Raw genomic sequence first — 22,678 nt, 5'->3', positions numbered from 1 at the left:
ACTCATCTGAAAAACCTCAGAGCTTGAGTAGAGGGCCTTTCCAGCACCACTGAGCAACCTTTAGGCATCTGGGATTAGGGAAAGAATTTACCAATGAGGAAATGAAGCTTAAAGGGAGGCTTAAATCTTTTGCTTGCTTGCTTCTTCCTTCCATCCATCCCTAAATAAACTGCATCTATGGGCAAGTGGTGTTTTTATGTTTTAGTAGTATACAGTGTCTCAACGGGTTAAAGTGATAGAGCTCCGTTTCCTAGAGAGAACATTCAAAGGCAAAGCGATAGGGGGCGTGCCAAAAGGGTGGCGCCTGTTTTCGTGGTGGCGGCGGCGGAGGCGGCGGGCGCGGGTAGGGGCTGGTTTTGAGTTTGTTGTTGCAGAAACAGGAAGAAGGCGGAGAAGATTTTGCTGCATGAATTGGTGAGTTGCATTTCCAAAGCGGAAAGAAGAAAAGCTGCAAGAGATGCAGCAAACTGGGGGAGAGGAGAGAGAGAGAGAGATAGAGAGAGAGCTTCAACTTTTCCAGTCCTCGCTTTGAGCCATGGGGAGCCTGCTTCCAGCGTGCCACCTCTGCATTAGAGAAAAGCTGCCCCCCTTCTCTGTGCAAAGGCATAACACATGGTCATTGCATTTTAGAGCTGGAAGGGACCTTAGGGATCTTCAAGTCTTAACCCGCTGCTCAGCGCAGGAAACTGTTGCAGCATCCCTGACCGGTGGCCGTCCAGCCTCTGTTTGAAAACCTCCGCAAAAGGAAAGCACACACCACTGCATGAGGCAGACTGTTCCATTGTCCAACAGCTCTTACAGTCAGGAAATTCCTCCCAATATCTAGGCTGAAGCTGTGTCCTTATTAGTTCAACCAACTGGTTCCTGTCTTGTCCTCCATTTTCTAGAATCATGGAATTTTAGAGCCGGGAGGGACCACGGGACCATGGAGATCTTCTAGTCTAATCCCCTGCTTAGAGCAGGAAATTGCTAAAGCATCCTGGACCCTGACAGATGGTTGTCCAGCCTCTGTTTGAAAATCTTCACTGATGGGGAGCCCACAGATGCAGGGGGCGTAACTACTATTAGGCAGGGGGAGGCGGCTGCCTGGGGGCTCCCACACCTCCAGGGGTGCCTCAGAGGCAAGTCACATGTGAAGTGTGTGTGTGTATCAGCGAGGGGCCCATTTTAAAATTTTGTCTCTGGGCCCACTCCAGCCTTGTTACGCCCCTGCACAGATGTGTCTACACACTTGTATGTTTTTGTGTGAATGGCTATCCCTCTGGTTATGTTAAAAGTGAATGTTGGTATAGGTCCCATGAAATGCAGGCTACAGATAGGAAATGGACTCAGAGAGGAGATCTGGTCTTGTGGTAGCAAGCATGACTTGTTCCCGTAGCTAAGCAGGGTCTGCCTTAGTTGCATATGAATGGGAGACTAGAAGTGTGAGCAGTGCAAGATATTCCCCTCAGGGGACGGAGTTGCTCTGGGAAGAGCAGAAGGTTTCAAGTTCTCTCCCTGGCATCTCCAAGATAGGGCTGAGAGAGATTCCTGCCTGCAACCTTGCCAGTCTGTGTAGGCAATACTGAGCTAGGTAGACCAATGGTCTGACTCAGTATATGGCAGCTTCCTATGTTCCTATGACTGCTGTACAACATAATATGTGAATAACTCTATCTGCATATAGATCTTTATACACTGTACACCAGGGCTGAACAACTTTGGCTCTCCTGAAGATGTTGGACTGCAGCTCCCAAAAGCCCCGACATTTGGCCAGTGTGGCTGTGGATGATGGGAGTTGCAGTCCAACCACATATGGAGGGCCAAAGTTGCTGTACACAGATTGTATGTTGATTGAACATTACGTATCTGCCACAAGATGTGGTGAGAGCCAACAGCCTGGGTGGCTTTAAGAGGGGTTTAGATAAATTCATGGAGGACAAGTTTACATTAGTCTGAGGGCTATAGGCCACCTCCAGCCTCAGAGGCAAGATGCCTCCAAATATCAGTTGCAGGAGAGCAACAGCAAGAGAGAGGGCATGCTCTCACCCCTTGCCTGTGGGCTTTTCAGAGGAATCTGGTGGGCCACTGTGTGAAACGGGATGCTGGACTAGATGGGCTTTGAGCCTGATCCTGCAGGATTGCTCTTATGTTCTTATCTGTTGAACATAACATGTGAATAAGGCTTAGGTTATGGTGCTGTCGTCTTTGTGTTTTGCAGAGATTCTCTTCCCTGGGTGGAAAGAGCCGTTGTCTCAGCCTTGAGTTGTTGCCCCTGTGAGCACACATTTGGTCAGACTGGACAGACTATTCTTAGCCTTTTTCCTTGAGACAAGCAGATTGACTCACTCACTTAAGCTAGCTGGATTGTTTTACTACACCAGGGAGAGCTGGTCTTGTGGTAGCAAGCATGACTTGTCCCCTTAGCTAAGCAGGGTCTGCCCCTGTTGCACTTGAATGGGAGACTAGCCGTGTGAGCTCTGTAAGAGATTGCCCTCAGGGGATGGAGCCACTCTGGGAAGAGCAGAAGGTTCCAAGTTCCCTCCCTGGCAGCATCTCCAAGATAGGGCTGAGAGAGATTCCTGCCTGCAACCTTGGAGAAGCCGCTGCCAGTCTGTGAAGACAATACTGAGCTAGATAGACCAATGGTTTGACTCAGTATATGGCAGCTTTCTATGTTCCTATGTTCTATGAGCATATTGCAATGTTCCTGACTCTCTCTCCCCTTTCATCTCCGCAACCCAGTCAATTTCAGTAATGGGATTTGTGTGAAGCAAAAGTGAATTATTCTGTGAGGGATCTTCTCTCCTTTGCTTTGTTGTGTGATAATTCTCCTGTTTGCTATTCTTGGTGCGCTTTTGTGTTCAGCATAGCACTGGCGGGCGGTTAATACTTGATTTCACACACCCTTCTTATTTGTTCAAATGTTAAATTAAATTAATAAAATGTATGGAACTTTGATTTAGTTGTGGGGGTGGTTAATAATATTTGTATGCATACCATATAACTTGAATATCCATAAGAAATGGTATCAGCCAAAAGTGATTGGCATTTTTTCTTCTTATTTGTTTTAATCTAGGCCATGCGCCACGGGAGGAATCTGAAGAGACCGGAAAAGCTTCTCATTTCCTCCCAGACATTATAGGTTATAAACCCAAGTTGTACTTGGATGGAATACATCAGCCTCCTGAAACAATGCATTCTGGGGGTAGTGGGGGATCCCTCACGAGGACTATTCCACATCAGGTGAAGGAGGAACCAGAAGAGACCTTGGCCCAGCACTGGGAAGTTCAATGGCAGGAATTCCTAAGGACAGTGAAGTCTCCTTCTCTGAGCTGGGGGGAACCACATTTGCCAGGGCCCACCCCATGGGAGGATGCAAAGGCCTTCCTGGCTTCCTTTGAGCAAGTGGCTGAAGCCTGCCAGTGGCCCAAGGAAGAGTGGGCAGCCCGACTCCTGCCAGCCCTGAGTGGAGAAGCCGAGCAGGCCTTTGACAGGATGGAAGCCAGAGACCGGGTGGACTATGGGAAGGTGAAGGCAGCCATCTTGCGCGGGGATGCCATGAGCAGGGAGAAACTGCGCCAGCACTTCAGGCATTTCCACTACCAAGAGGCTGAGGGACCAAGAAGGGCTTACAGCCGACTACGAGAACTTTGCTGTTGGTGGCTGAAAGTGGAGAGATGTACCAAGGAACAGATTTTGGAGCTGCTGATCCTGGAGCAGTTTGTGACCATCCTTCCCCAGGAAATGCAGAGCTGGGTTAGGGAACACAGCCCAGAGACCTGCGCCCAGGCGGTGGCCCTGGCCGAGGATTTCCTACTGAGGCAGCAAGAGGCCCAGCGACAGGGAAGACAGGTTAGGCTGTTCTGCTGCATTGTTCCTGGGTGTGATGAGGTCTGTGATGGAGCTCTCTGTGGAGAGAAGGGAACTCCTCCAGGCCTAAAACATGTGGCCCCAAACTTCTGTCCAGGTCGCATTTAAGCTGATTAGACAGCAGTTGTGTCTGTAATTATAAAACATGTTTAATTACACTGTGGCAAATTCAAAATGATAACTATTTATATCTAAGTGGCAGATACTCACTAGGGAGGAACAGATTCAGTGTAACACAGGGGTTGGTAACCTTTCAGGTGTGATGTGCCAAGTCTAGTTTAAGGTTTGCCTGCCAGTAATACTATAATGTTTTGATTGTAAAAATGTCACAGGAGATTGTCCTTCTTCTCCTGGCCCTGATTTCCAACACACAGCTCCTGAAAACCACCTCCAAAGCTGAGCCAGAAAGAAACTCTCTCTGACTCAGCAGTAAGGCTGGTTTCGAGGGTCTGCATGCTGGAAATTGGGGGCAAGGTGCCGCGAGGTAACCCTCCACTGGGGACCTTCTGGCCCTGTAGTCAAAAATTCTATTTCATTCAGCTCTCGGGGTTTTTTCATGGACTGAATGCTGGAAATTGGCTGGGGAATGAGGATCTCCTGCAGGATCTCCTGAAAGCAAGTTGGCTTGCATTTTCTGGACTCCGGCTGTCCAGGAGAAAGGCATTATGATGCTGTCAAGGCTCACGTCCTACCTAATCCCCTGAATCAGTTCAGTCAATCAATCTATCTATTATATTAATTATCCTGGGTGTGCCTTGGAATGTGCATCCCTGTGCCCAGCTGATTGGCTGGACTGCGGACGCAACTGATTGGCTGAGGAGCACCCAGGAGGATTGGTTGCCGCCGCCGCGGCCCGGCCAGAGGTGGCGGGCCCAGCCACGGAGGCAAGGCCCAGGAGGGGGGAAAGAAAGTGGGAGGGGGGCAGAAGTGGCGGTGGGGAGGAGGCGCCTGGGCCCGGAAGCAGAGACTGGGGCAGAAGGGGGAGGGAGGAGAGGTAACCACCGGCCCCAAAGAGTGCACAGATGCTCTGTGCGGGGTTGGCTAGTATATATATAATACGCTAAGGACATAAGTGCCAAGCCCTGCCACACAGTGCTTTACCAATTGGAGGTAACGGAGCAGAAGCACCGTGGTGATTGGACAGTGCGGATTCCATATGCAGATAGGGAGGAGGCGCCTGTGGCACCATGGTAATTGAGCAGTGGGGATTCCATATGCAAATAGGGAGGAGGAGCCTGTGATGGTTAAGGCCAGTTGGAATGCAACTGTTACTAGTTGGAAGATGTTCTTGATTGTAGAGGAAAGGAATCCTATATAATAAAACCCTAGCGTGTGCGCCCTTGTCTTCCCTGGCATGTCCGCCCGTGTCTCCCTCGGCCATTCTGGGCATGCGTGGTGCGCGTGCGCAGAAGAGCCGAGGGAGATGCCGGCGCCGGCCGCCATGTTGGCCGGTTGATCGGCCCGGCTGTGGGAAGGCCGGAGGCGGTGGCCGCGGGACCGGGCAGGCCACGGGGAGGGCAGAGGCGGCGGCCGCGGGACCGGCCCTGCCGCGGGGAAAGCTGAGGCAGTGGCGGCGGGCCCGGCCCGGCCGCGGGAAGGGAAGCGGTGGCCTCGGCCAGAGGAGGCGGAGGGCCCAGGCTGCGAGGGAGGGGAAAAACAGTGGCAGACACACTGCGGTCGAGCCAGCGGCGGAGCCGCGGCCTCGGCCAGAGGAGGTGGAGGGCCCCCCGCCAGGAGGAGGCAGCGGGGGAGGCCAGGGAAGACAGCAGACCCAGGGGAAGCCGGAGCCCTGGGTAAGCGGGCCCTGCTGAGGGCCCCGGCCGGAGGAGGCGGAGGGCCCGGGCAGGAGGAGACGGCTGGGGAGGGCGGAAAAGGCTACTAGTGCCCGTTAATTTAACAGGCTGAAAGACACTAGTCCTCTCTAATAAAACGCTTGGTATCCGTCCGTGGACGGACACCAAGCGTGTGTCCGTGCCTCCCTGCCCTGTTCTGGGCATGCGCGAAGCAGGGCAAGGGAGACACGATCGCCGGCAGCCATCTTGGGCGGCCAGAAGTGGCCGCCCCGGAGAAGCGGCGGCGGGGGAGAGTGACCGAGGCGGCGGCAGAGCCGCCGCCTCGGCCGAAAGAGACAGAGGCCGGGGGCGGAGCGGAGGCCATGTAACTTAAAAAAAAAATTGCTCCCGCGGCCGCCGCTGCCGACCGCCCACCCTCCCTCCCAGCTGCCGAGCCCCCCTTACCCTGGCCGACTGCTGTCGGCCGTAGACAGCCCTCAATTTAAGAGGCAGAGAGGAGCTCGCAAGCAGAGCTCCTCTCTGTGCAAAGCCTCTTGAAAAACTGCCGCTTTGGGCGCAAGGGACGCAAGCGCTCAAAGCGGCAGTTCTTCAAGAGGCTTTGCACAGAGAGGAGCTCCTCTCTGCCTCTTAAATTGAGGGCTGTCTACGGCCGACAGCAGTCGGCCAGGGTAAGGGGGACTCGGCAGCTGGGAGGGAGGGTGGGCGGTCGGCGGCCGCAGCCACGGGAGCAATTTTTTTTAAAAGTTACATGGCCTCCACTCCGCCCCCGGTCCCGGCCTCCGTCTCCCCGGCCTGGCGGGGGCAAGTGCCTGGGCCGATTTGGCCCTTAAAGGGGGGGGGGCGGGCGGCGGAGGGAGGGGGAATGGCGGCGGGGGGCCAGGAGCCCCGTTACTAGCGCCCGTTATTCAACGGGCCAAAATTCACTTGTCTCTATATAAAAGGATAGTGGGCAGGGGTATGTGAAGAGAGCAGTCGTGAGGGAGGAAAGATTCCCTTCAGAAGAAGGGTGTCTGAATTAGATGAGGAAACAAGATGAACATGATCTGTTAACTCAGGAAGGGAGAGAGAGAAAGAAAGGAAAAAGAAGGGAGGGGAAGAGCGAGTGGAAGAGAGAGAGAGAGAAAAAGAAGAAAGAGCGAGGAATGGGCCCGAGCCTGTCAGCAACCTGAGGGGAACAAGCAGCCATGGCGGCAGTGGCAGCAGCAGCAAAGAAGGGCCTGGTCAAGCACAGCTGCTGCTGCCGCCGCTTGGGGCAACCTAGGCCATTGGCGGAGGGAGGTAGGCAGGCGAGGGACAGGCTCAGGCTTGTCAGCGGCCTGAGGGAAACGAGTGGCCATGGCAGTGGCAGCAGCTAGAAAGGGCCCAGTCAACCACTGCTGCTGCTCCTCCTGTGAGGAGGATCAGGAGTGGGGCTCAGGGGAGGGTGGGGAGGTCTCTGGGGTTAGGGGGCTGCAGCTTGGCCAGTCAACGCCAGCAACGCTGCAGCCGCAACCAAGAGTGGTGAGGGGGATGGAGTAAAGGGAAGGAGGAGCGACCAAGAGGGGTGAGGGGGATGGAGACAAAAGGATGGAGGAGGAGGAGGAAGAGCAGGAGTGCAGCTCAGTTGAGGATGGAGAGATCTCTGAGGTGGGGGGGGGCTGTGACAGGGGGTGAGGGGAGCAATCTAGTACTAGTGCGCAGATGCTCTGCGCGAGTTAAGCTAGTAGAATTTATTTCGGTCCCCAAATAATAAACCCGGAGTCAGTTGTGTGCGAATCAGTCTGATTCGTGGAGTTTTAACTGATCCCCAAATGAATGCCCTCCAAAGTTGTGTATATTTATGAAAGGATTTCCATTCTGATTTCCGCCTCATAATGTCAATGAGGCACTTGTGTATGAAGTGGGACAGGACTCTTTTTTAAAAAAATGTGTAACCAGACACACAGTGTTTAGTTCCAAAGGGAAAAGGTGCCATTCAAAAATTCAAGTCATGCAAAAGGTGCATTGTGTTAGATGGTGTGAGAAGCAGTTTCCCCTCTAACATGGCCCCTGGTGGCGCAGTGGTAAAACTGCCGCCCTGTAACCAGAAGGTTACAAGTTTGATCCTGACCAGGGGCTCAAGGTTGACTCAGCCTTCCATCCTTCCGAGGTCAGTAAAATGAGTACCCAGAATGTTGGGGGCAATATGCTAAAAATCATTGTAAACCGCTTAGAGAGCTCCAGCTATAGAGTGGTATATAAATGTAAGTGCTATTGCTATTGCTATTGCTAACAGGGATTCCCAGATATTGACTACAACTCCCATAATCCCCATGTAAAAGTCATTACAGCTGGGGATTCTGGGAGTTGTAGTCAACAATTATCTGGGTAACCTTGTTAGAGGGAACACTGGTGAGAAGTAACTGAGAACAGTGAGAAAAGTCAAAGTGTGTAGCCCAGGCTCCTCTAGCACCCAGCCCCTGATCAGGTGCCCCAATTTCTCCTCCCCCTGCCAATTACGATTCCCGTAGACTCCACTGCTACTCTTCACAGAGTCTTCAACGATAAATAACACACCCCTCTGCACTAGTTTCCCAGTTCTGAGGATTTTCTTCCCTTGTGTAGGCTTCTAAATGTCATGGAATATGACTCTAGGAAACAAAGTGTGTGTGCACAAGAAAATACACAGGTGTGTAGCAGCACCCGCTGCACATGTGAATTACACTTATGTCCCATTGTGCTGTTCTGAATGTTTTTAAAAACACCCTGGAGAGGTGGTACTAGGCTCTTGCATCTAGCCCCCTCAGCACTGTCTGTTTATCTTGAAATGGTTCCTCTCTCGTGTTGCAGATGGCATTTGAGGAAGTGACAGTGAGTTTCGAGGAGGCCAGCCAAGGTCTGTCTGACATTGTGCAGAGGCAGCTGTTTGTGGAGACCAAGCAGGAAGATGGCAATGGAGGGGTCAGCCCCTTGGGTAAGATCCTGCATCCTGGGATGCTTAGAAGCTCCTTCCTAGACTTCCCTCATCTGAGGCTCCTTTCTTCTCCTGAGAGAACTCATGGGCTACTTCCTCTCCTTAGCCTCTCCAGACTCTTTGCTCTTCTTGCAGAGGAGTAACAGCAGGAGAGAGGTTATGCCCTCAACTCCTGCCTGTGGCTTCCAGTGGCATCTAGTGGGCCACTGTGCGAAACAGGATGCTGTACTAGATGGGCCTTGGGCCTGATCCAGCAGGGCTGTTCCTATGTTCTCAGGAAAGGATGGACAGGAGAGTGGTTCATAACACATCTGAGGCTTTGTAGAGCAGCTGTGGGCAGACCTGAGGCTTCCAGGAAATACTTCTTTTTTTACTGTACAATAATTTACATAGACAGTATAAGGGATATTTATTTTTTATTTTATTTTATTTTTATTTATTACATTTATATCCCGCTCTTCCTCCAAGGAGCCCAGAGCGGTGTACTACATACTTGAGTTTCTTCTCACAACAACCCTGTGAAGTAGGTTAGGCTGAGAGAGAAGTGTTTTATTTTCAATTTCTATACCGCCCTTCCAAAAGTGGCTCAGGGCGGTTTACACAGAGAAATGATACATAAATAAGATGGATCCCTGTCCCCAAAGGGCTCACAATCTAAAAAAGAAACACAAGATAGACACCAGCAACAGTCACTGGAGGTACTGTGCCGGGGGTGGATAAGGCCAGTTACTCTCCCCCTGCTAAATAAAGGGAATCACCATGTTAAAAGGTGCCTCTTTGCCAAGTTGGCAGGGGTAACTTGGCAAATTTTTTGACATCAGAATCCCTGAACTCCAGGAGAACTTTGCTGCAGGACAAGAGGGGAACAAGATACATTGATTTGTGGGGGGAAAGAAACTGAAGAGAAAGTAAAGACAACCCTGAGCACTGAAAGAAAGCATAATTATAAATGTCTTAGCCATATTTCTACTCAACCAGCCAATCAGATTTGCAATTTTGGTAGGAAAGAAAGTAAGGTGGAAGCAGGCCCAAGAGCCTGGGGAGTTACTTCAGATAAGACAGGGACCAGTAGCTCAGAGGCGTAACTAGGGAAAACGGTGCCCGGGGCAAGCACTGAAATTGCGCCCCCCCCCCCCGCCGCCCCCCCAACATACATCTGACTGACACACGTGTTTTTTCCTCACAACAACCCTGTGAAGTTGCCTTGTATCTCAAACATCAGAATTATGATGCAATGATGATACATCCTACATTACACTTAGGTTTTTCCTCACAACAACCCTGTGAAGTTGGCTTGTATCTAACATCAGAATTATGATGCAATGAATGATGATACATCCTACATTACACTTAGGGCAAAATCTCTACTTTAATTTTATTTAATTTAAAATAAATTTGGAACTTGCTTTTGCAACAAACCACTGCGCCACTTAAGGTGACTCAATTTGTTTTAGTCAGGTTCAAATTCTGATCCATATATGTGAATCAGTTACCACTAGATGATCCAACAATAATTCTGAGAATTTCCAGAAGAATATCAAAGGAAAATCATCTTCCAAGTCCTCCTCCTTCAAGCACAGCTAGACACATTTTGTGTGAAGTTAGATATTGCAGCTTAAATAGTACAGTAAGATGGATTCACATGCCAAACCTGTGGTTTTGCCACTTCTCCCTAGCTTCAGCTCCAACTGCATGTATGAAGATTATTTCACAAAACACAACCTCATACCCAAGGACATTCCACAATGGTATGTTATCTTTACACATGTATGTCTGCACACACACAGCTACCAGCTTGAATGGTTGGGGGATTTTGAATTGATTAATGTATGAATCTGTCCATAGTTTGCAAGAAGAATGCAACAGTAATAAGCAACAAGGCTACCCCTCACCCCGAAAAGGGAATTTCAATTTCCCTACAGGCTCCCAACAGGCTACTTAAGCCAGATCTCTCCAAGTAAAAACATTGAGCAGTAGATCAATACAATAAGCTTCCAGCTATGCATAAAATGCAGATTTATTAGCTAATTCATGTGCACAGCAGCCAGAAGGGAGAGAAAGAAAGTTTTAGTCTTTTCTTCAGCAAAAGCCACCACAATGATGTGAGACAGTAAGGCATCATCTTTTTGCCTCAAAATTGAGTTCCCGTCTCCCACCCCCCACCCCAGTCCCAAATACCTTTGTGTTTCCAGAACAAAAGCCTCATCCCTGCTGTTCCAAATAACAGAGGGAGAGGTGAGCCAGCGAGAGAAACGTGCAGAGGGAAGCCAGGAGCAGAGGGAAGCCACAAGACTCACTCCCCCTCCCCTGGCCATTGTCAAGTGATGGGGAACCCGAAGCAAACCCAAAAAAACCCAAAAACATGCTGCAGCCCCAGACTGCACAGGCAGCAACACGACAGCCAGAGCAGCAACAGCCCAGGGGAGCTTCCTTCTTTCCTTCATGCCCCAAATACAGGAAATAAACGTGAAAGAAGGGCAGGGCAAGGGGGAATTACAGGAAAACTGATATGAGGGGAGCAAGAAGGAGAAAGACGCCAAGGCAGAAAAACCAACTCACATCTGCAGTAGGGGGTTCTCCTGGGTCCTCTCCAAAGCCCTCCCTCCACCAGACACCCCTCCAAGGAACACACACACCCCTGCAAGTTTTCAGGAGACTCAGAGCCTTCCTCGGGCATGTTAAAAGTGGGGCTGGAAATGCATTCAAACACTGTGTTTTACAAGCACCTCGCCACATCGCTCCACAAGGTTTCCCTCTCAATATACCCCTCCCCCTTTCCCCACCACCGTCATTTCCACTGAGGCAACTCTCAGCCCTCCAGTCTTTTCTGCAAACTCTCTAGTTTACTGCTGCAAGTCTCTGAGTCAATCGCAGACTCGCAGCTGCTGCAGGCAGGCTGCAAACTCTCTAGTTTACTACAAGATAAACTCAGTCTGAGTCAGTCGCAGCAGCTGCAGACGGGCTGCAATCAGAGATGGTTTGCAGCCCGCCTGCAGCAGCTGCGACTGACTCACAGACTGAGTTTATCTTGCAGTTGCAAAACTCCTCTCGCGCCTCTTTGTAGCAGCTCTCTCACGCTTACAGGGTTTGACTGAGAAGACGGACTCCCCCCCATTATTCCTCCACCTTTACTATATAATTGTTCAGTAAGCACAGCACTCCCAACAAGGGCAATAAGAACAAAAAACGCCATACCTCACCCCCATTTTTGTAGCACATATAAGTAAATGCCACCCCAGGGCTGCTTAGTCTCCTCCTGTGACTCCTGAAAGCAAAAGGCTCCACCTCCACGAGCAGGCAACAGGCTAAGGCTCATGAGAAAAACACCGGGCTGCTGGTAAGTTCCTTCCTTCCTCTGACCACCTCCGCGAGCACAGTGCACACACTGCAGCCTGAACTGAAGAGAGAGCGGTAAGCAAGAGCGCTGCGTGCAGCAGTATGTACGTGTGTGCTGTGAGATCTCGCCTGCCCTGCTGCACAAACGCGGGAAGCTTGCTAGTCAGGAGGGACTGTCCAGCCAATGAGCAGGCAGGTTGGTTGAGAGCAGCAGCCTGGAGTTGGGACACGGCACGGAGATGCTCTCGGGGCGCCGTACCAAGTAGCCCAGCAGCTAAAAGTGCTGCTGAAAAGTGTTTAAAAAAAAAAAAAAAATTCGGGAAATTTTCGGGGATTGGCGGGGGCACTTATTGGTGCCCCCCTAGCAAGTGGCGCCTGGGGCACGTGCCCCCCTGCCCCCCCTATCGTTACACCCGTGCAGTAGCTCCTGAGTCGCCTAACAATCCCCCATGTTGCACCTCTTTTACTTCCATCTATTGCTCTAAATGCATGAGGCAGCTGAAATTGTCAAGAGCATTCTGTGATGTCACAGCAAGCTGAGCCAGTGACTGAGCTGGCTTGAATTTAGACGGCAGACATTTAGAAGACAGACATCAAGTAGTTTTTAGCTTATTTCATATAAAGTAATGTCTGAAAACTTGGAGAGCTTCTGCCAGTCCAATACTGAGCTGGATGGGCCAAGGGTCTGACTCATTATGAGGCAGTTTACTATGTACCTATGTAATTGTTTTTATTCCTTGTTTTAAAGTTCTATTTTTTGTAAACCAGAGAACAAGCTGATAGGGGTTCTCGTTTGTCTAGTAGACAAAGGATGGATGATTACAGATGAGGAGGAAAAATCTGTGCCGGAAGATTTGGAACTGGTGGGACCACGTGGGACCGCAACATGGAAAGTAAAAGAAAATCTTTCTCTGTGCTATAAGGAGGAAAACATCCCCACAAATCTGGAGATTCCACAGAAAACACACCTGGAGGAGGAGACGGATGAATCCATTCCTCATGGGGGATGTTGCAAGGCCGCCAGAGAAACTACAGTCCTGGCAGAAACTGACGCTGGTAAGAAACAAGAAACAAAATGTCTGCCGTGCAGATAGGTGAAGTTTCTGCCAGGAATCCAGAGTCCCTAATATCCCTTGCTGCATCGGGAGGAGAACTGGTCTTGTGGTAGCAAGCATGACCTTTCCCCTTTGCTAAGCAGGGTCTGCCCTAGTTGCATTTGAATGGGAGACTAGAGGTGTGAGCACTGTAAGGTATTCCCCTCAGGGGATGGAGGCACTCTGGGAAGAGCATCTGCATGCTTGAATGCAGAAGGTTCCCAGGTTCCCTCCCTGGCATCTCCAAGATAGAGCTGAGAGAGACTCCTGCCTGCAACCTCAGAGAAGCCGCTGCTGGTCTGTGAAGACAATACTGAGCTAGATGGACCAGTGGTCTGACTCAGTATATGGCAGCTTCCTATGTTACTATGTACCTTGTGCAGGCAGACCAAGGGCGCAAGAGACGGTGCAACATTGAGCATCCGCTCAGCTAGGTGACCTTCTTGCATCGGTGGATCTTTGTTACCTCTACTAACTGGGCATTACCCCTGCTAACTGGGCAAAGAGGCACCTTTTTAACATGGTGATTCGCTTTTATTTAGCACGGGGAGAGTAACTGGCTCTATCCACCCCCAGCACAGCACCTCCCATGGCTGTTGCTTGTGTCTATCTTATGTTTCTTTTTCAGATTGTGAGCCCTTTGGGGACAGGGATGTTGAAAAGCGGTATATAAATATTTGTTGTTGTTGTTGTTGTAGCAGCAGCACAGGGTCTGGATGTCAGCCAGTGTATTCACCTGGCTAATCCAGTAAAGCAGGGGCCAGCAGCCTTTTAGAGGTGGTGTGTCAAGCAGGGCTGGCTTGAGCGCTGCCAGCGCCTGGCCACCCCCTTATGATGGCCACACTCCCAACACATACAAAAAACCAGCATCAAGGGGCAAAGCAGCTGAACCTGTTCCATCCCACCTCCCTTGCAGGGGCACTTTTTCCCCTGGACCAGACCCTTGTAGGCCTTAGGGCCCCCAAATTATGTTTTAAATGTCCCAGGTGATGGTGGGCCGCTGGTGCCCCTTGCCACCCCAGGTGGCCACAAGCGCAAGTCACATGACTGGGTGAGCACTGCGTGGCCTACTCAGTCTGCTCCAGGTGTGCTGGGGCCAGGCGAGAAAGTTGCCAAGCCACAGCCACTTCTGCCCGGCTATAGCAGTGCCTGCACTGGGCCACTGTGTGAAACAGGATGCTGGACTAGATGGGCCCTGGGCCTGATGCAGCAGGGCTGTTCTTATGTTCACTGTGTGCAACTACACACATGTGACAGCACCGACTGTGGGAGTCCTCCTCCAGGCAGCCCATGCGAGCCGTGCAACTCACAAGGGAGGAGAGTGAGGCAGACAGTGCCACAGGCACAGCTCTGCTTGCACGGTGGCACCTACACTGAAACTGGAGCCAGGGAGTCCAGATTCCCACCCATCGTGCGATGGCAGCTTCCTCTTTTGCAGCTCAGCGCTTGACTCCTATGGCGGGCAAAAGGACTCAGTGACTTACCGTAGCATTGCTAGGAGGCTTCCCCAGGCAATCCCGACTGCAGAAAAACTGCAAGAAACATAGAAACACCAAATAAAGAAGAAACAGTTCAATTCTTGTGGAAATTATAGGACAATCCAATAGATTATAATTAAAAAGCAGGCTGGGTAAAAGAGGTCAAAAATGTAACCAACAAATGCAAGGTCTAATAATAACACCAGAATTAATAAGCGAAAGAGCAAAGAAAATTAAAAATTGGACTGCGCCAGGCGACGATGAACCGCATGGCTTTTGGCTTAAACACCTAACAAGCCTTCATAAACAACTATCAAAATAGTTCAATCACATTTTGCAAGGAGGTGATATTGAACAATGGCTAACAACTGGGAAAACTCATCTCATCATGAAAGACCCAGCAAAAGGTGCAGTTCCAAGTAATTATAGACCGATAACCTGTCTGCCAACCATATTCAAATTATTAACTGGAATAATAGCAGATGATGTAATGGAACACTTATTAACTAATAAACAGCTTCCAGCTGAACAGAAATGAAACTGCCCGAACACCAGAGGCACAAAAGACCAGCTGCTGATTGACAAAATGATTTTAGAAAATTGCAAGAGAAGAAAAACCAATCTAAGTGTTGCATGGATTGACTACAAGAAAGTCTTCGACTCATTGCCTCACACATGGATACTAAAATGTTTAGAAACAAGTGGTGTCAGCAAAAACATTCAGATATTTATTTTAAAAAGCAATGGGCATGTGGAGTACACAGTTAACAATCAATGGCGATACACTTGGACAGGTTAGCATTAGAAGAGGTATTTTCCAAGGGGACTCACTATCCCCTCTGTTGTTTGTAATCACCATGACCCCACTTTCACTAATACTAAACAAAACAGGCCTTGGATACCAAACATCTAAAGCATCAAGTAAAATCAACCATCTGCTGTACATGGATGATCTGAAGTTGTATGGAAAGTCCCAGTCAGAAATCGAATCACTGCTAAACACTGTCCGTATATTCAGTAGCAATGTAGCAATGGAGTTTGGACTAGACAAGTGTGCTGCATTAATAATGAACAGAGGAAAAATAACAAAAACAGAACTGCCCAATGGAAGCAAGATCAAGAACCTGGAAGAGAAAGAACATCTATATATATAATTCTCCTGGGTGTGCCCAGGAAAAATGCGTCCCGGCAGCCCAGCTGATCGGCTGGGCTGCGGGTGTGCCTGATTGGTCCTGGCGCATACCCAGGAGAATTCACTGGCTTGGCGGCTGCGGAGCCAAGGTGGCGGGCCCAGTGTGGCGGCGGCGGGCCAGGCCACGGTGGCGGGGCCCAGCGAGGCGGCGGGCCCAGCGAGACGGCGGCGGCGGGCCCGTCTGCGAGGCGGGGCGAGGCAGCAGGCCCAGCGAGGTGGCGGGGTGCAGCGAGGCGGCGGGGCCCAGCGAGGTGGCGGCGGGGGGGGGTGCCTGACCCAGGACGACGGTGGCGAAGGTGAGCTGGGCCCAACTAGAGGCACAGATTACCAATAGTTACAAATACTTGGGCATTCTCCAGGCTGATAACATTGCACACGCTGAAGTTAAAATAAAAAATTGGAAGTGAATACATCAGGAGAGTTAGAAAAATCCTAAAGCCCAAACTCAATGGTGGGAACACCATACAAGCCATAAACACCTGGGCTATACCCGTTACCAGATACACTGCAGGAATAATAGACTGGACCCAGGCAGAGCTAGAGATGCTAGATCGTAAGACCAGGAAAATCATGACCATCAATCATGCTCTGCACCCCCGCAGTGATGTAGATAGGCTATACCTCCCTCACAGCTCAGGTGGAAGAGGAATGCTGCAAGTCCATCAAATAGTAGAGGAGGAGAAAAGAGGCCTTGAAGAATATATAAAGGACACTGAAGAAGATGCACTTCAAATGGTCAATAATGCGAAACTATTCAACACCAATGAAACAAAGCAGGCCTACAAGAAAGAACAAGTCAAGAACTGAGCAGAAAAATGGAAAAATAAGCCCCTGCATGGTCAATATTTGCACAATATAAGTGGAAAATCAGACATCACCAAGACCTGGCAATGGCTTAAGAATGGCAACTTGAAGAAAGAAACAGAGGGTTTAATACTGGCTGCACAAGAACAGGCACTAAGAACAAATGCAATAAGAGCAAAAGTAGAAAAATCCACAACAAACAGCAAGTGCCGCCTTTGTAAAGAAGCAGATGAAACCGTGGACCACCTAATCAGCTGTTGTAAAAAGATCGCACAGACTGACTACAAACAAAGGCATGACAAAGTAGCAGGGATGATACACTGGAACATCTGCAAAAAATACAAGCTACCTGTAGCCACAAATTGGTGGGACCATAAAATTGAAAAAGTTGTCGAAAATGAAGATGTACAAATATTATGGGACTTCCGACTACAAACAGACAAACATCTGCCACACAATACACCAGATATCACTGTAGTCAAGAAGAAAGAAAAACAAGTCAAAATAATCGACATAGCAATACCAGGGGATAGCAGAATAAAAGAAAAAAAAGAAAAAGAAAATATCACCAAATACAAAGACCTACAAATTGAAATTGAAAGGCTGTGGCAGAAAAAGACCAAAATAATCCCAGTGGTAATTGGTGCCCTGGGTGCAGTTCCAAAAGACCTTGAAGAGCACCTCAACACCATAGGGGCCACAGAAATCACCATCAGCCAATTACAAAAAGCAACTTTACTGGGAACAGCCTATATTCTGCGACGATATCTATAACAACAGCAACAACATTGACAATAAAATTCTGGCATCCCAGGTCCTTGGGAAGGACTCGATGTCTGGATAAAACAAACCAATCAATAACACCTGTCTGACTGTGTAAAATAATAATAATAATAATAATAATAATTCAATTTGGGATGTGCAGATCAGTGGGAAGTATCTTCTTCATAATTTCTTTCAGCTTTCTTCCATCAGGAAAAAAAAGTTTCCAGCTTTCCCTGAGCATGTTCTGGTGTAAAATATAGTGCATTGCAGTTTATCTTGCAATGGCAGGGGCAGTGTGGGGAGGCCTTTATGTCTAGGCTCCAAAATTATCTAGCTGCACCTCTGCCCAACACCTTTCCCTTCTCTCACCCAGTTACCTTCTAGGCGTGCCGAGGACAGGATTTCCAAATGCCATTCTTGGCACGCCTAAAAGGCAAGCAGGCAGAAGAAGGCTGCAGATCTGGGGCTGCCTCCTCATTGCTGCTGCTGCGGCTTGGGCAGCACACACCACCTCTTGTCCACTGGCTCCTCCCTTCCCTCCTGCCTCTTCCAGCTTCAAGCTCTAGGCATCCTCAGTTGCTCAGGGAGATACGCCACCCACCCAAAGAAACTGGCCTAATCCACACCTTGGCCAGCCTTGCTGCTGCCACCGCCTCATCAACTGCCTTGCTCTTCACATGCGTGTGTGTGTGTGTACGCACGCACGCACGCACGCACACCCATGCAGCACAGTCTGTGAAGAATCTAGTTCAACCTGGGACTTTGTGCATGCAAGGCAGGTGCACTGCCACTGAGCTCTGAATATGCCTGATGAGCAGATAAAGCTGCCTTATACTGAGTCAGACCATTGGTCCATCTAGCTTAGTGTTGTCTACACTGACTGGCAGCGGCTTTCTGGGGTGTCAAACAGAGGGTCTTTTCCAGCCCTATTACTACTACGAATATTTATATATACATAGAAAAATAAGTAATACATAAATAAGATGGTCCCCTGTCCCCAAAGGGCTCACAATCTAAAAAGATACAGAAGGCAGATACCAGCAACAGCCACTGGAGGGATGCTGTGCTGGGGATGGATAGGGCCAGTTGCCCTCCCGCTGCTAAATATAAGAGAATCACCACTTTAAAAGGTGTCTCTTTGCTCAGTTAGCAGGGGTCAGGAGATACCAGAGACTGAACCTGAGATCTTTTATGTGCAAGGCAGGAGCTTTACCACTGAATACAATACACTGAATTCACTGAATAAGAATACACTTGATGCACACAAATCAGGTTAACTCATGTTTTTGGTTAATCCATTTCTTGATTCAGGCCAGCTTTTGAATGGCGCTTTAGTTACTTGTGTTCCAGTCCCGGAGTAGAGGCAGGGCTAACAAACAGCCAGCAGCAAGAACAGAGAAAAGCAGTCTGCACTTGCCTCTCTGTACATTCTGTTTCATTAAACTATTAACATTCCTGATTCCACTCCACTGCCTTGTCCCTACATACCTCAACTTGGATTCTACAATGAGGAGATGAAGCTGCCTTCTCCTGAATTAGACCATTGGTCCCCTTAGCTCATAATTCTCGACCTTGAAAATCATGAAGCTGTTCTGTTTAGCAAAGGGACAGCAATTGGCCCTATACAGCCTCAGCACAGCATCCCTCCAGTGGCTGTTGCTGGTATCTACCTTTTGTTTCTTTTTAGACTGTGAGTTGCTTTGGGGATAGGGAGCCATCTTATTTGTTTGTTTTTTCTATATGAAACACTTTGAGAAACTTGGTTGAAAAGCAATAAAGAAATATCTGTAGTAGTAAGTAGTACAATTTCAGGCATCAGCCTTTGCCCCTACCTGGAGCTACCAAGGGTTGAACCTGGGACCTTCTGCATGCAAAGCAGGTGCTCTACCGCTGAGCTGCCGCCCATCCCCAGTTCATCTAATTTCTTGTCTAAAAGGAGTATTTCCAGCAGGACTCCACAAGCCAGGCCTAATTTCATCTCTGGGCCAAAGCATCATCATCACAAACCCAGTTAAAATACTTCTGGATTGGAATATTATTGGGTGTGTCTTTGTTTTCCTTTGCAGAAGGGCCTCTGATTCCTAAACATGACCGCTTTTCCTTGCTGAAAGAAGAAGAGGAAGATCCATTTGTCCAGATTTGGGAGGAAGGAGAGAGAGCCAGAGGTAGCTGCTATTGAGTTTGTGGAGGGGGCCCTTTGAAAATTGTGGCATTCCCTTATAGTAGTGTGGGTGTGCTGGTAGATTCCTCCATGTTGTTATTTGGATTGATACTTTTCCTTTCTTGAATAGTATACAGGTGATTCCCTTGAAAGTATAGTTTGTTAGCACCAAGATCAGCCATTGCAATTCTTATATTTCAAAGGAGGACAGCCAGAAGACTGTTCAGAGGAAGCAAGAAAGATGGTAAGAGGTCAGGAGAGCAGGTCTTATGTGGAATGCAGAAGGTTCCAAGTTCCCTCCCTGGCAGCATCTCCAAGATAGGGCTGAGAGAGACTCCTGCCTACAACCTTGGAGAAGCCGCTCCAGTCTGTGTAAACAATATTGAGCTAGATAGACCAAGGGTCTGACTCGGTATAAGGCAGCTCCCTATATTCCTGGGATATTGCTGCACTGAGCAGGGGAGAGGCTAGAAGACCTCCAGGGTCCCTTCCAGTTCTAAAACGCTATGATTCCATGATTGGTAGGTTGGTTGGCCTTTGCAAATCTACCCATTCAGATGCTGACATGGGAAGTGACTACTGTCTCTGAAAGAGATTTGTCCTGTTTCAAATGTGTGTTGATAGGCTTATAGTCCATTTTTCAAACCCACCATGTCCAAAGCACATTATCCAAGTGGGCTTTTGGTTAGGCTAGAACATTAGTATAATCTATATATTTAATTCTCTTAGCTGGTGCGTGTCCTGCAGGATTTGGCAGCGGAATTCTTGCGACACGCTGTGAGTGTTCTGCGGAGTGAGGAGGAGAGGGGCAAGAAAGTGCTGGCGGTGGCCTACGGGCGGAGGAGGATGGGAGAGAAAAGTAGCAGTGGCGACGGGTGGGAGAGAAAGGCGGTGGCGGGCAAGAGAAAAGTGGTGGCAGCTGGAGGGCGGAGTGCGGGAGAGAAAAGCTGCGGCAGCGGCAGGCGAACGGGAGGGAGGCAAAAACGGCGGCGGGTGGGTGGCAGGGCCCCTCTTGGCTGCCCGCCACCCGGTGAGGCTCTGTGTGGGGGGAGGAAAGGGAGGGGAGGAGGGCTGAAGAGCACAGGGCTGGAGGGAAGGGGAAGAGAGGAGAGACCGGGGCAGGAGGAAGAGGGAGGGGGAAACAGCTAGCCCCAAAGCGCCGCACAGATGCTCTGTGTGGGGTTGGCTAGTAAGAAGTTAAAAGATTAGACTTGATAAACCAGAAAAAAACCTAACAGGAGACTATATAAAATAAATACATGAGCAATCCCTAACTAACAATATTATCCTAGGTTAATATGTATCTCTTAGGATATGTATCTGTCTCTCCACTGAATCTTCGGACATGACATGAAGAGATGTTCTATTTCCCCACTGCACTATAGCATGTAATTCTGTTTTTTCCATTAATTTCCAGAAGTTGATGGTATGCAGGAGAAGGAGAGGAAAGGGGAAATCCAGGGGATGTCATCAGAAAGAGTGGTGTGCAAAGAGTTGAAGGAGAATTTATTGGGCAAAGATGACTCAAAGATGCAGGAAGGAAACCAAGCAGAGAATAAGAAGGCCGAATCGGTTACTTGTCAGGGTGCAGACTTTAACAAAATCCTGATCCAAGAAGAAAAAGAAAGAGGAAAGCGAAACAACCAGTGCCTGGATGCTCACACAAAGGAGAAACCAGAGAACAGCCTCAGTTGTGGGAACAGCTTCACGCAACAACCAAGACTCCACAATGGGGAGCTATCCCACACATGTTTGGATTGTGGAAAGTGCTTCAATCACAAAGCAACCCTTATTTCACATCAACGAGTCCACAGACGAGAAAAGCTTTATAACTGTTCCAAGTGCGGGAAAAGCTTTATTCGTAAATCTGTCCTCAACAAGCACTTGAGAATGCACACAGGGCAGAAACCGTTCAGCTGCTCAGACTGTGGCATCAGTCTGAGTGCTCAGTCGAGCCTTATTAGGCATCAGAGAATCCACACCAGAGAGAAACCATACAAATGCTCAGAGTGTGAAAAGAGCTTCAGTCAGAACTCGGACCTCATTAGACACCAGAGACTCCACACAGGGGACAAGCCCTATACATGTTTCGAATGTGGAAAGAGCTTCAGTTGGGTTGACCGCCTAACTTCGCATCAGAAAATCCACACGGGAAAAGATCCTCCCAGTGGCCAGACTGCAGCCAGGACATTTGTGATAAATCAGGTCTTATTCAGCACATGAGAGGCCACGTAGCCGAGAAACCATGTACATGCTTGGAGGGTGGAAAGAGCATCAGTAGGAGTAATCAAGCACTGGTGCAACAGTGGGCAACTTCACACTCTTACGAGGGGGTGCTGGTGTACCTCTCTTAGGACCCAAGGCATGGTTATAAATCAAGCAGTCCTCCAATGAAGAAGAATGGACAACCACAGCTTAAAATCAGAATAAAAGTATATTTTATTGAATACAGAGTGAGACTTTCATGGTATGGAGATGTGGGGTGTTTCACACAAGATTTTTAATTTTTCAGTTTTGTTTTTTTTTACATTTTATAACCCGCTCTTCCTCCAAGGAGTCCAGAGCGGTGAAGTTTCTCCTCACAACCACCCTGTGAAGTAGGTTAGGCTGAGAGAGAAGTGACTGGCCCAGAGTCACCCAGAAAGTATGGCTGAATGGGGATTTGGACTCGGGTCTCCCCGGTCCTAGTCCAGCACTCTAACCACTACACCAGATGTTGCTGAACTCCCAACATCCCTAGCCACAATTTATTGTGGCTGGGTATGCTGGGAGTTGCAGTTCAGCAACATCTGGAGGGCTGCAGGTTGGCGAAGCCTGATTTAAATGACTATCTAAAAGGATATGTTGACTATATGTTTATACTATGTGAAAAACTACAAGCAACAGGGGAAGGGAAGTGGGGGAAGGAAGCCAAGGGAGAGACAAGATGGACAACATACATGCTCCTCTGCTCACCACCATTGCTGTCATTCCGGTGCTCCCCACAGCTATGCCTGTGCGCCGGTGGGGTGTCTCCCAGCTGCCCCTGCGCGACACCGGCACACACATGGCCTCTGTGCATGTGCCGAGACCACGTGCGTGCCAGCACCGTGCAGAGACAGCTGGGAGACACCCTGCCGGTGCGCAGGCATTGCTGGAGGAGCGCCTAGATGACAGCAATGGCAGCGAGGGGAGGAGCAGGTACGGACCTGCACCCTCAGTTTTAAAGGGGCTGTGTGTGTGAGCCCTCAAATTTAAAGGGAGGTGCCGGCGATTCGGACAGCCGAATCGC

The 22,678-nt window shown here is 49.3% G+C and overlaps 1 protein-coding gene across 5 annotated transcripts; it reads left to right on the top strand.

Moving 5' to 3' along the window:
- Nucleotides 1–283: 283 nt before the first annotated feature.
- Nucleotides 284–21,854, top strand: LOC128342627 (zinc finger and SCAN domain-containing protein 31-like). Of its 5 annotated transcripts, none has more exons than XM_053290190.1 (6): nucleotides 284–414; nucleotides 3,059–3,834; nucleotides 8,454–8,577; nucleotides 12,718–12,969; nucleotides 19,313–19,411; nucleotides 20,825–21,854. In XM_053290190.1, exons 2-6 carry the CDS (start codon nucleotides 3,175–3,177, stop codon nucleotides 21,628–21,630), a joined length of 1,941 nt encoding a protein of 646 aa, XP_053146165.1. In that variant the 5' UTR covers nucleotides 284–414; nucleotides 3,059–3,174; the 3' UTR covers nucleotides 21,631–21,854. The 5 variants fall into 5 exon arrangements, with proteins under 5 accessions (XP_053146165.1, XP_053146164.1, XP_053146168.1 ...); XM_053290189.1 differs by having other exon boundaries at nucleotides 12,715–12,969; XM_053290193.1 differs by lacking the exon at nucleotides 12,718–12,969.
- The last annotated feature ends 824 nt before the right edge of the window (nucleotides 21,855–22,678 follow it).

Source organism: Hemicordylus capensis, chromosome 2 (genome assembly GCF_027244095.1).
Source record: "Hemicordylus capensis ecotype Gifberg chromosome 2, rHemCap1.1.pri, whole genome shotgun sequence".
Classification (NCBI taxonomy): Eukaryota; Metazoa; Chordata; class Lepidosauria; order Squamata; family Cordylidae; genus Hemicordylus; species Hemicordylus capensis.
The sequence above is the reverse complement of the archived record's forward strand: the minus strand, read 5'-3'. Positions and strand labels throughout refer to the sequence as shown.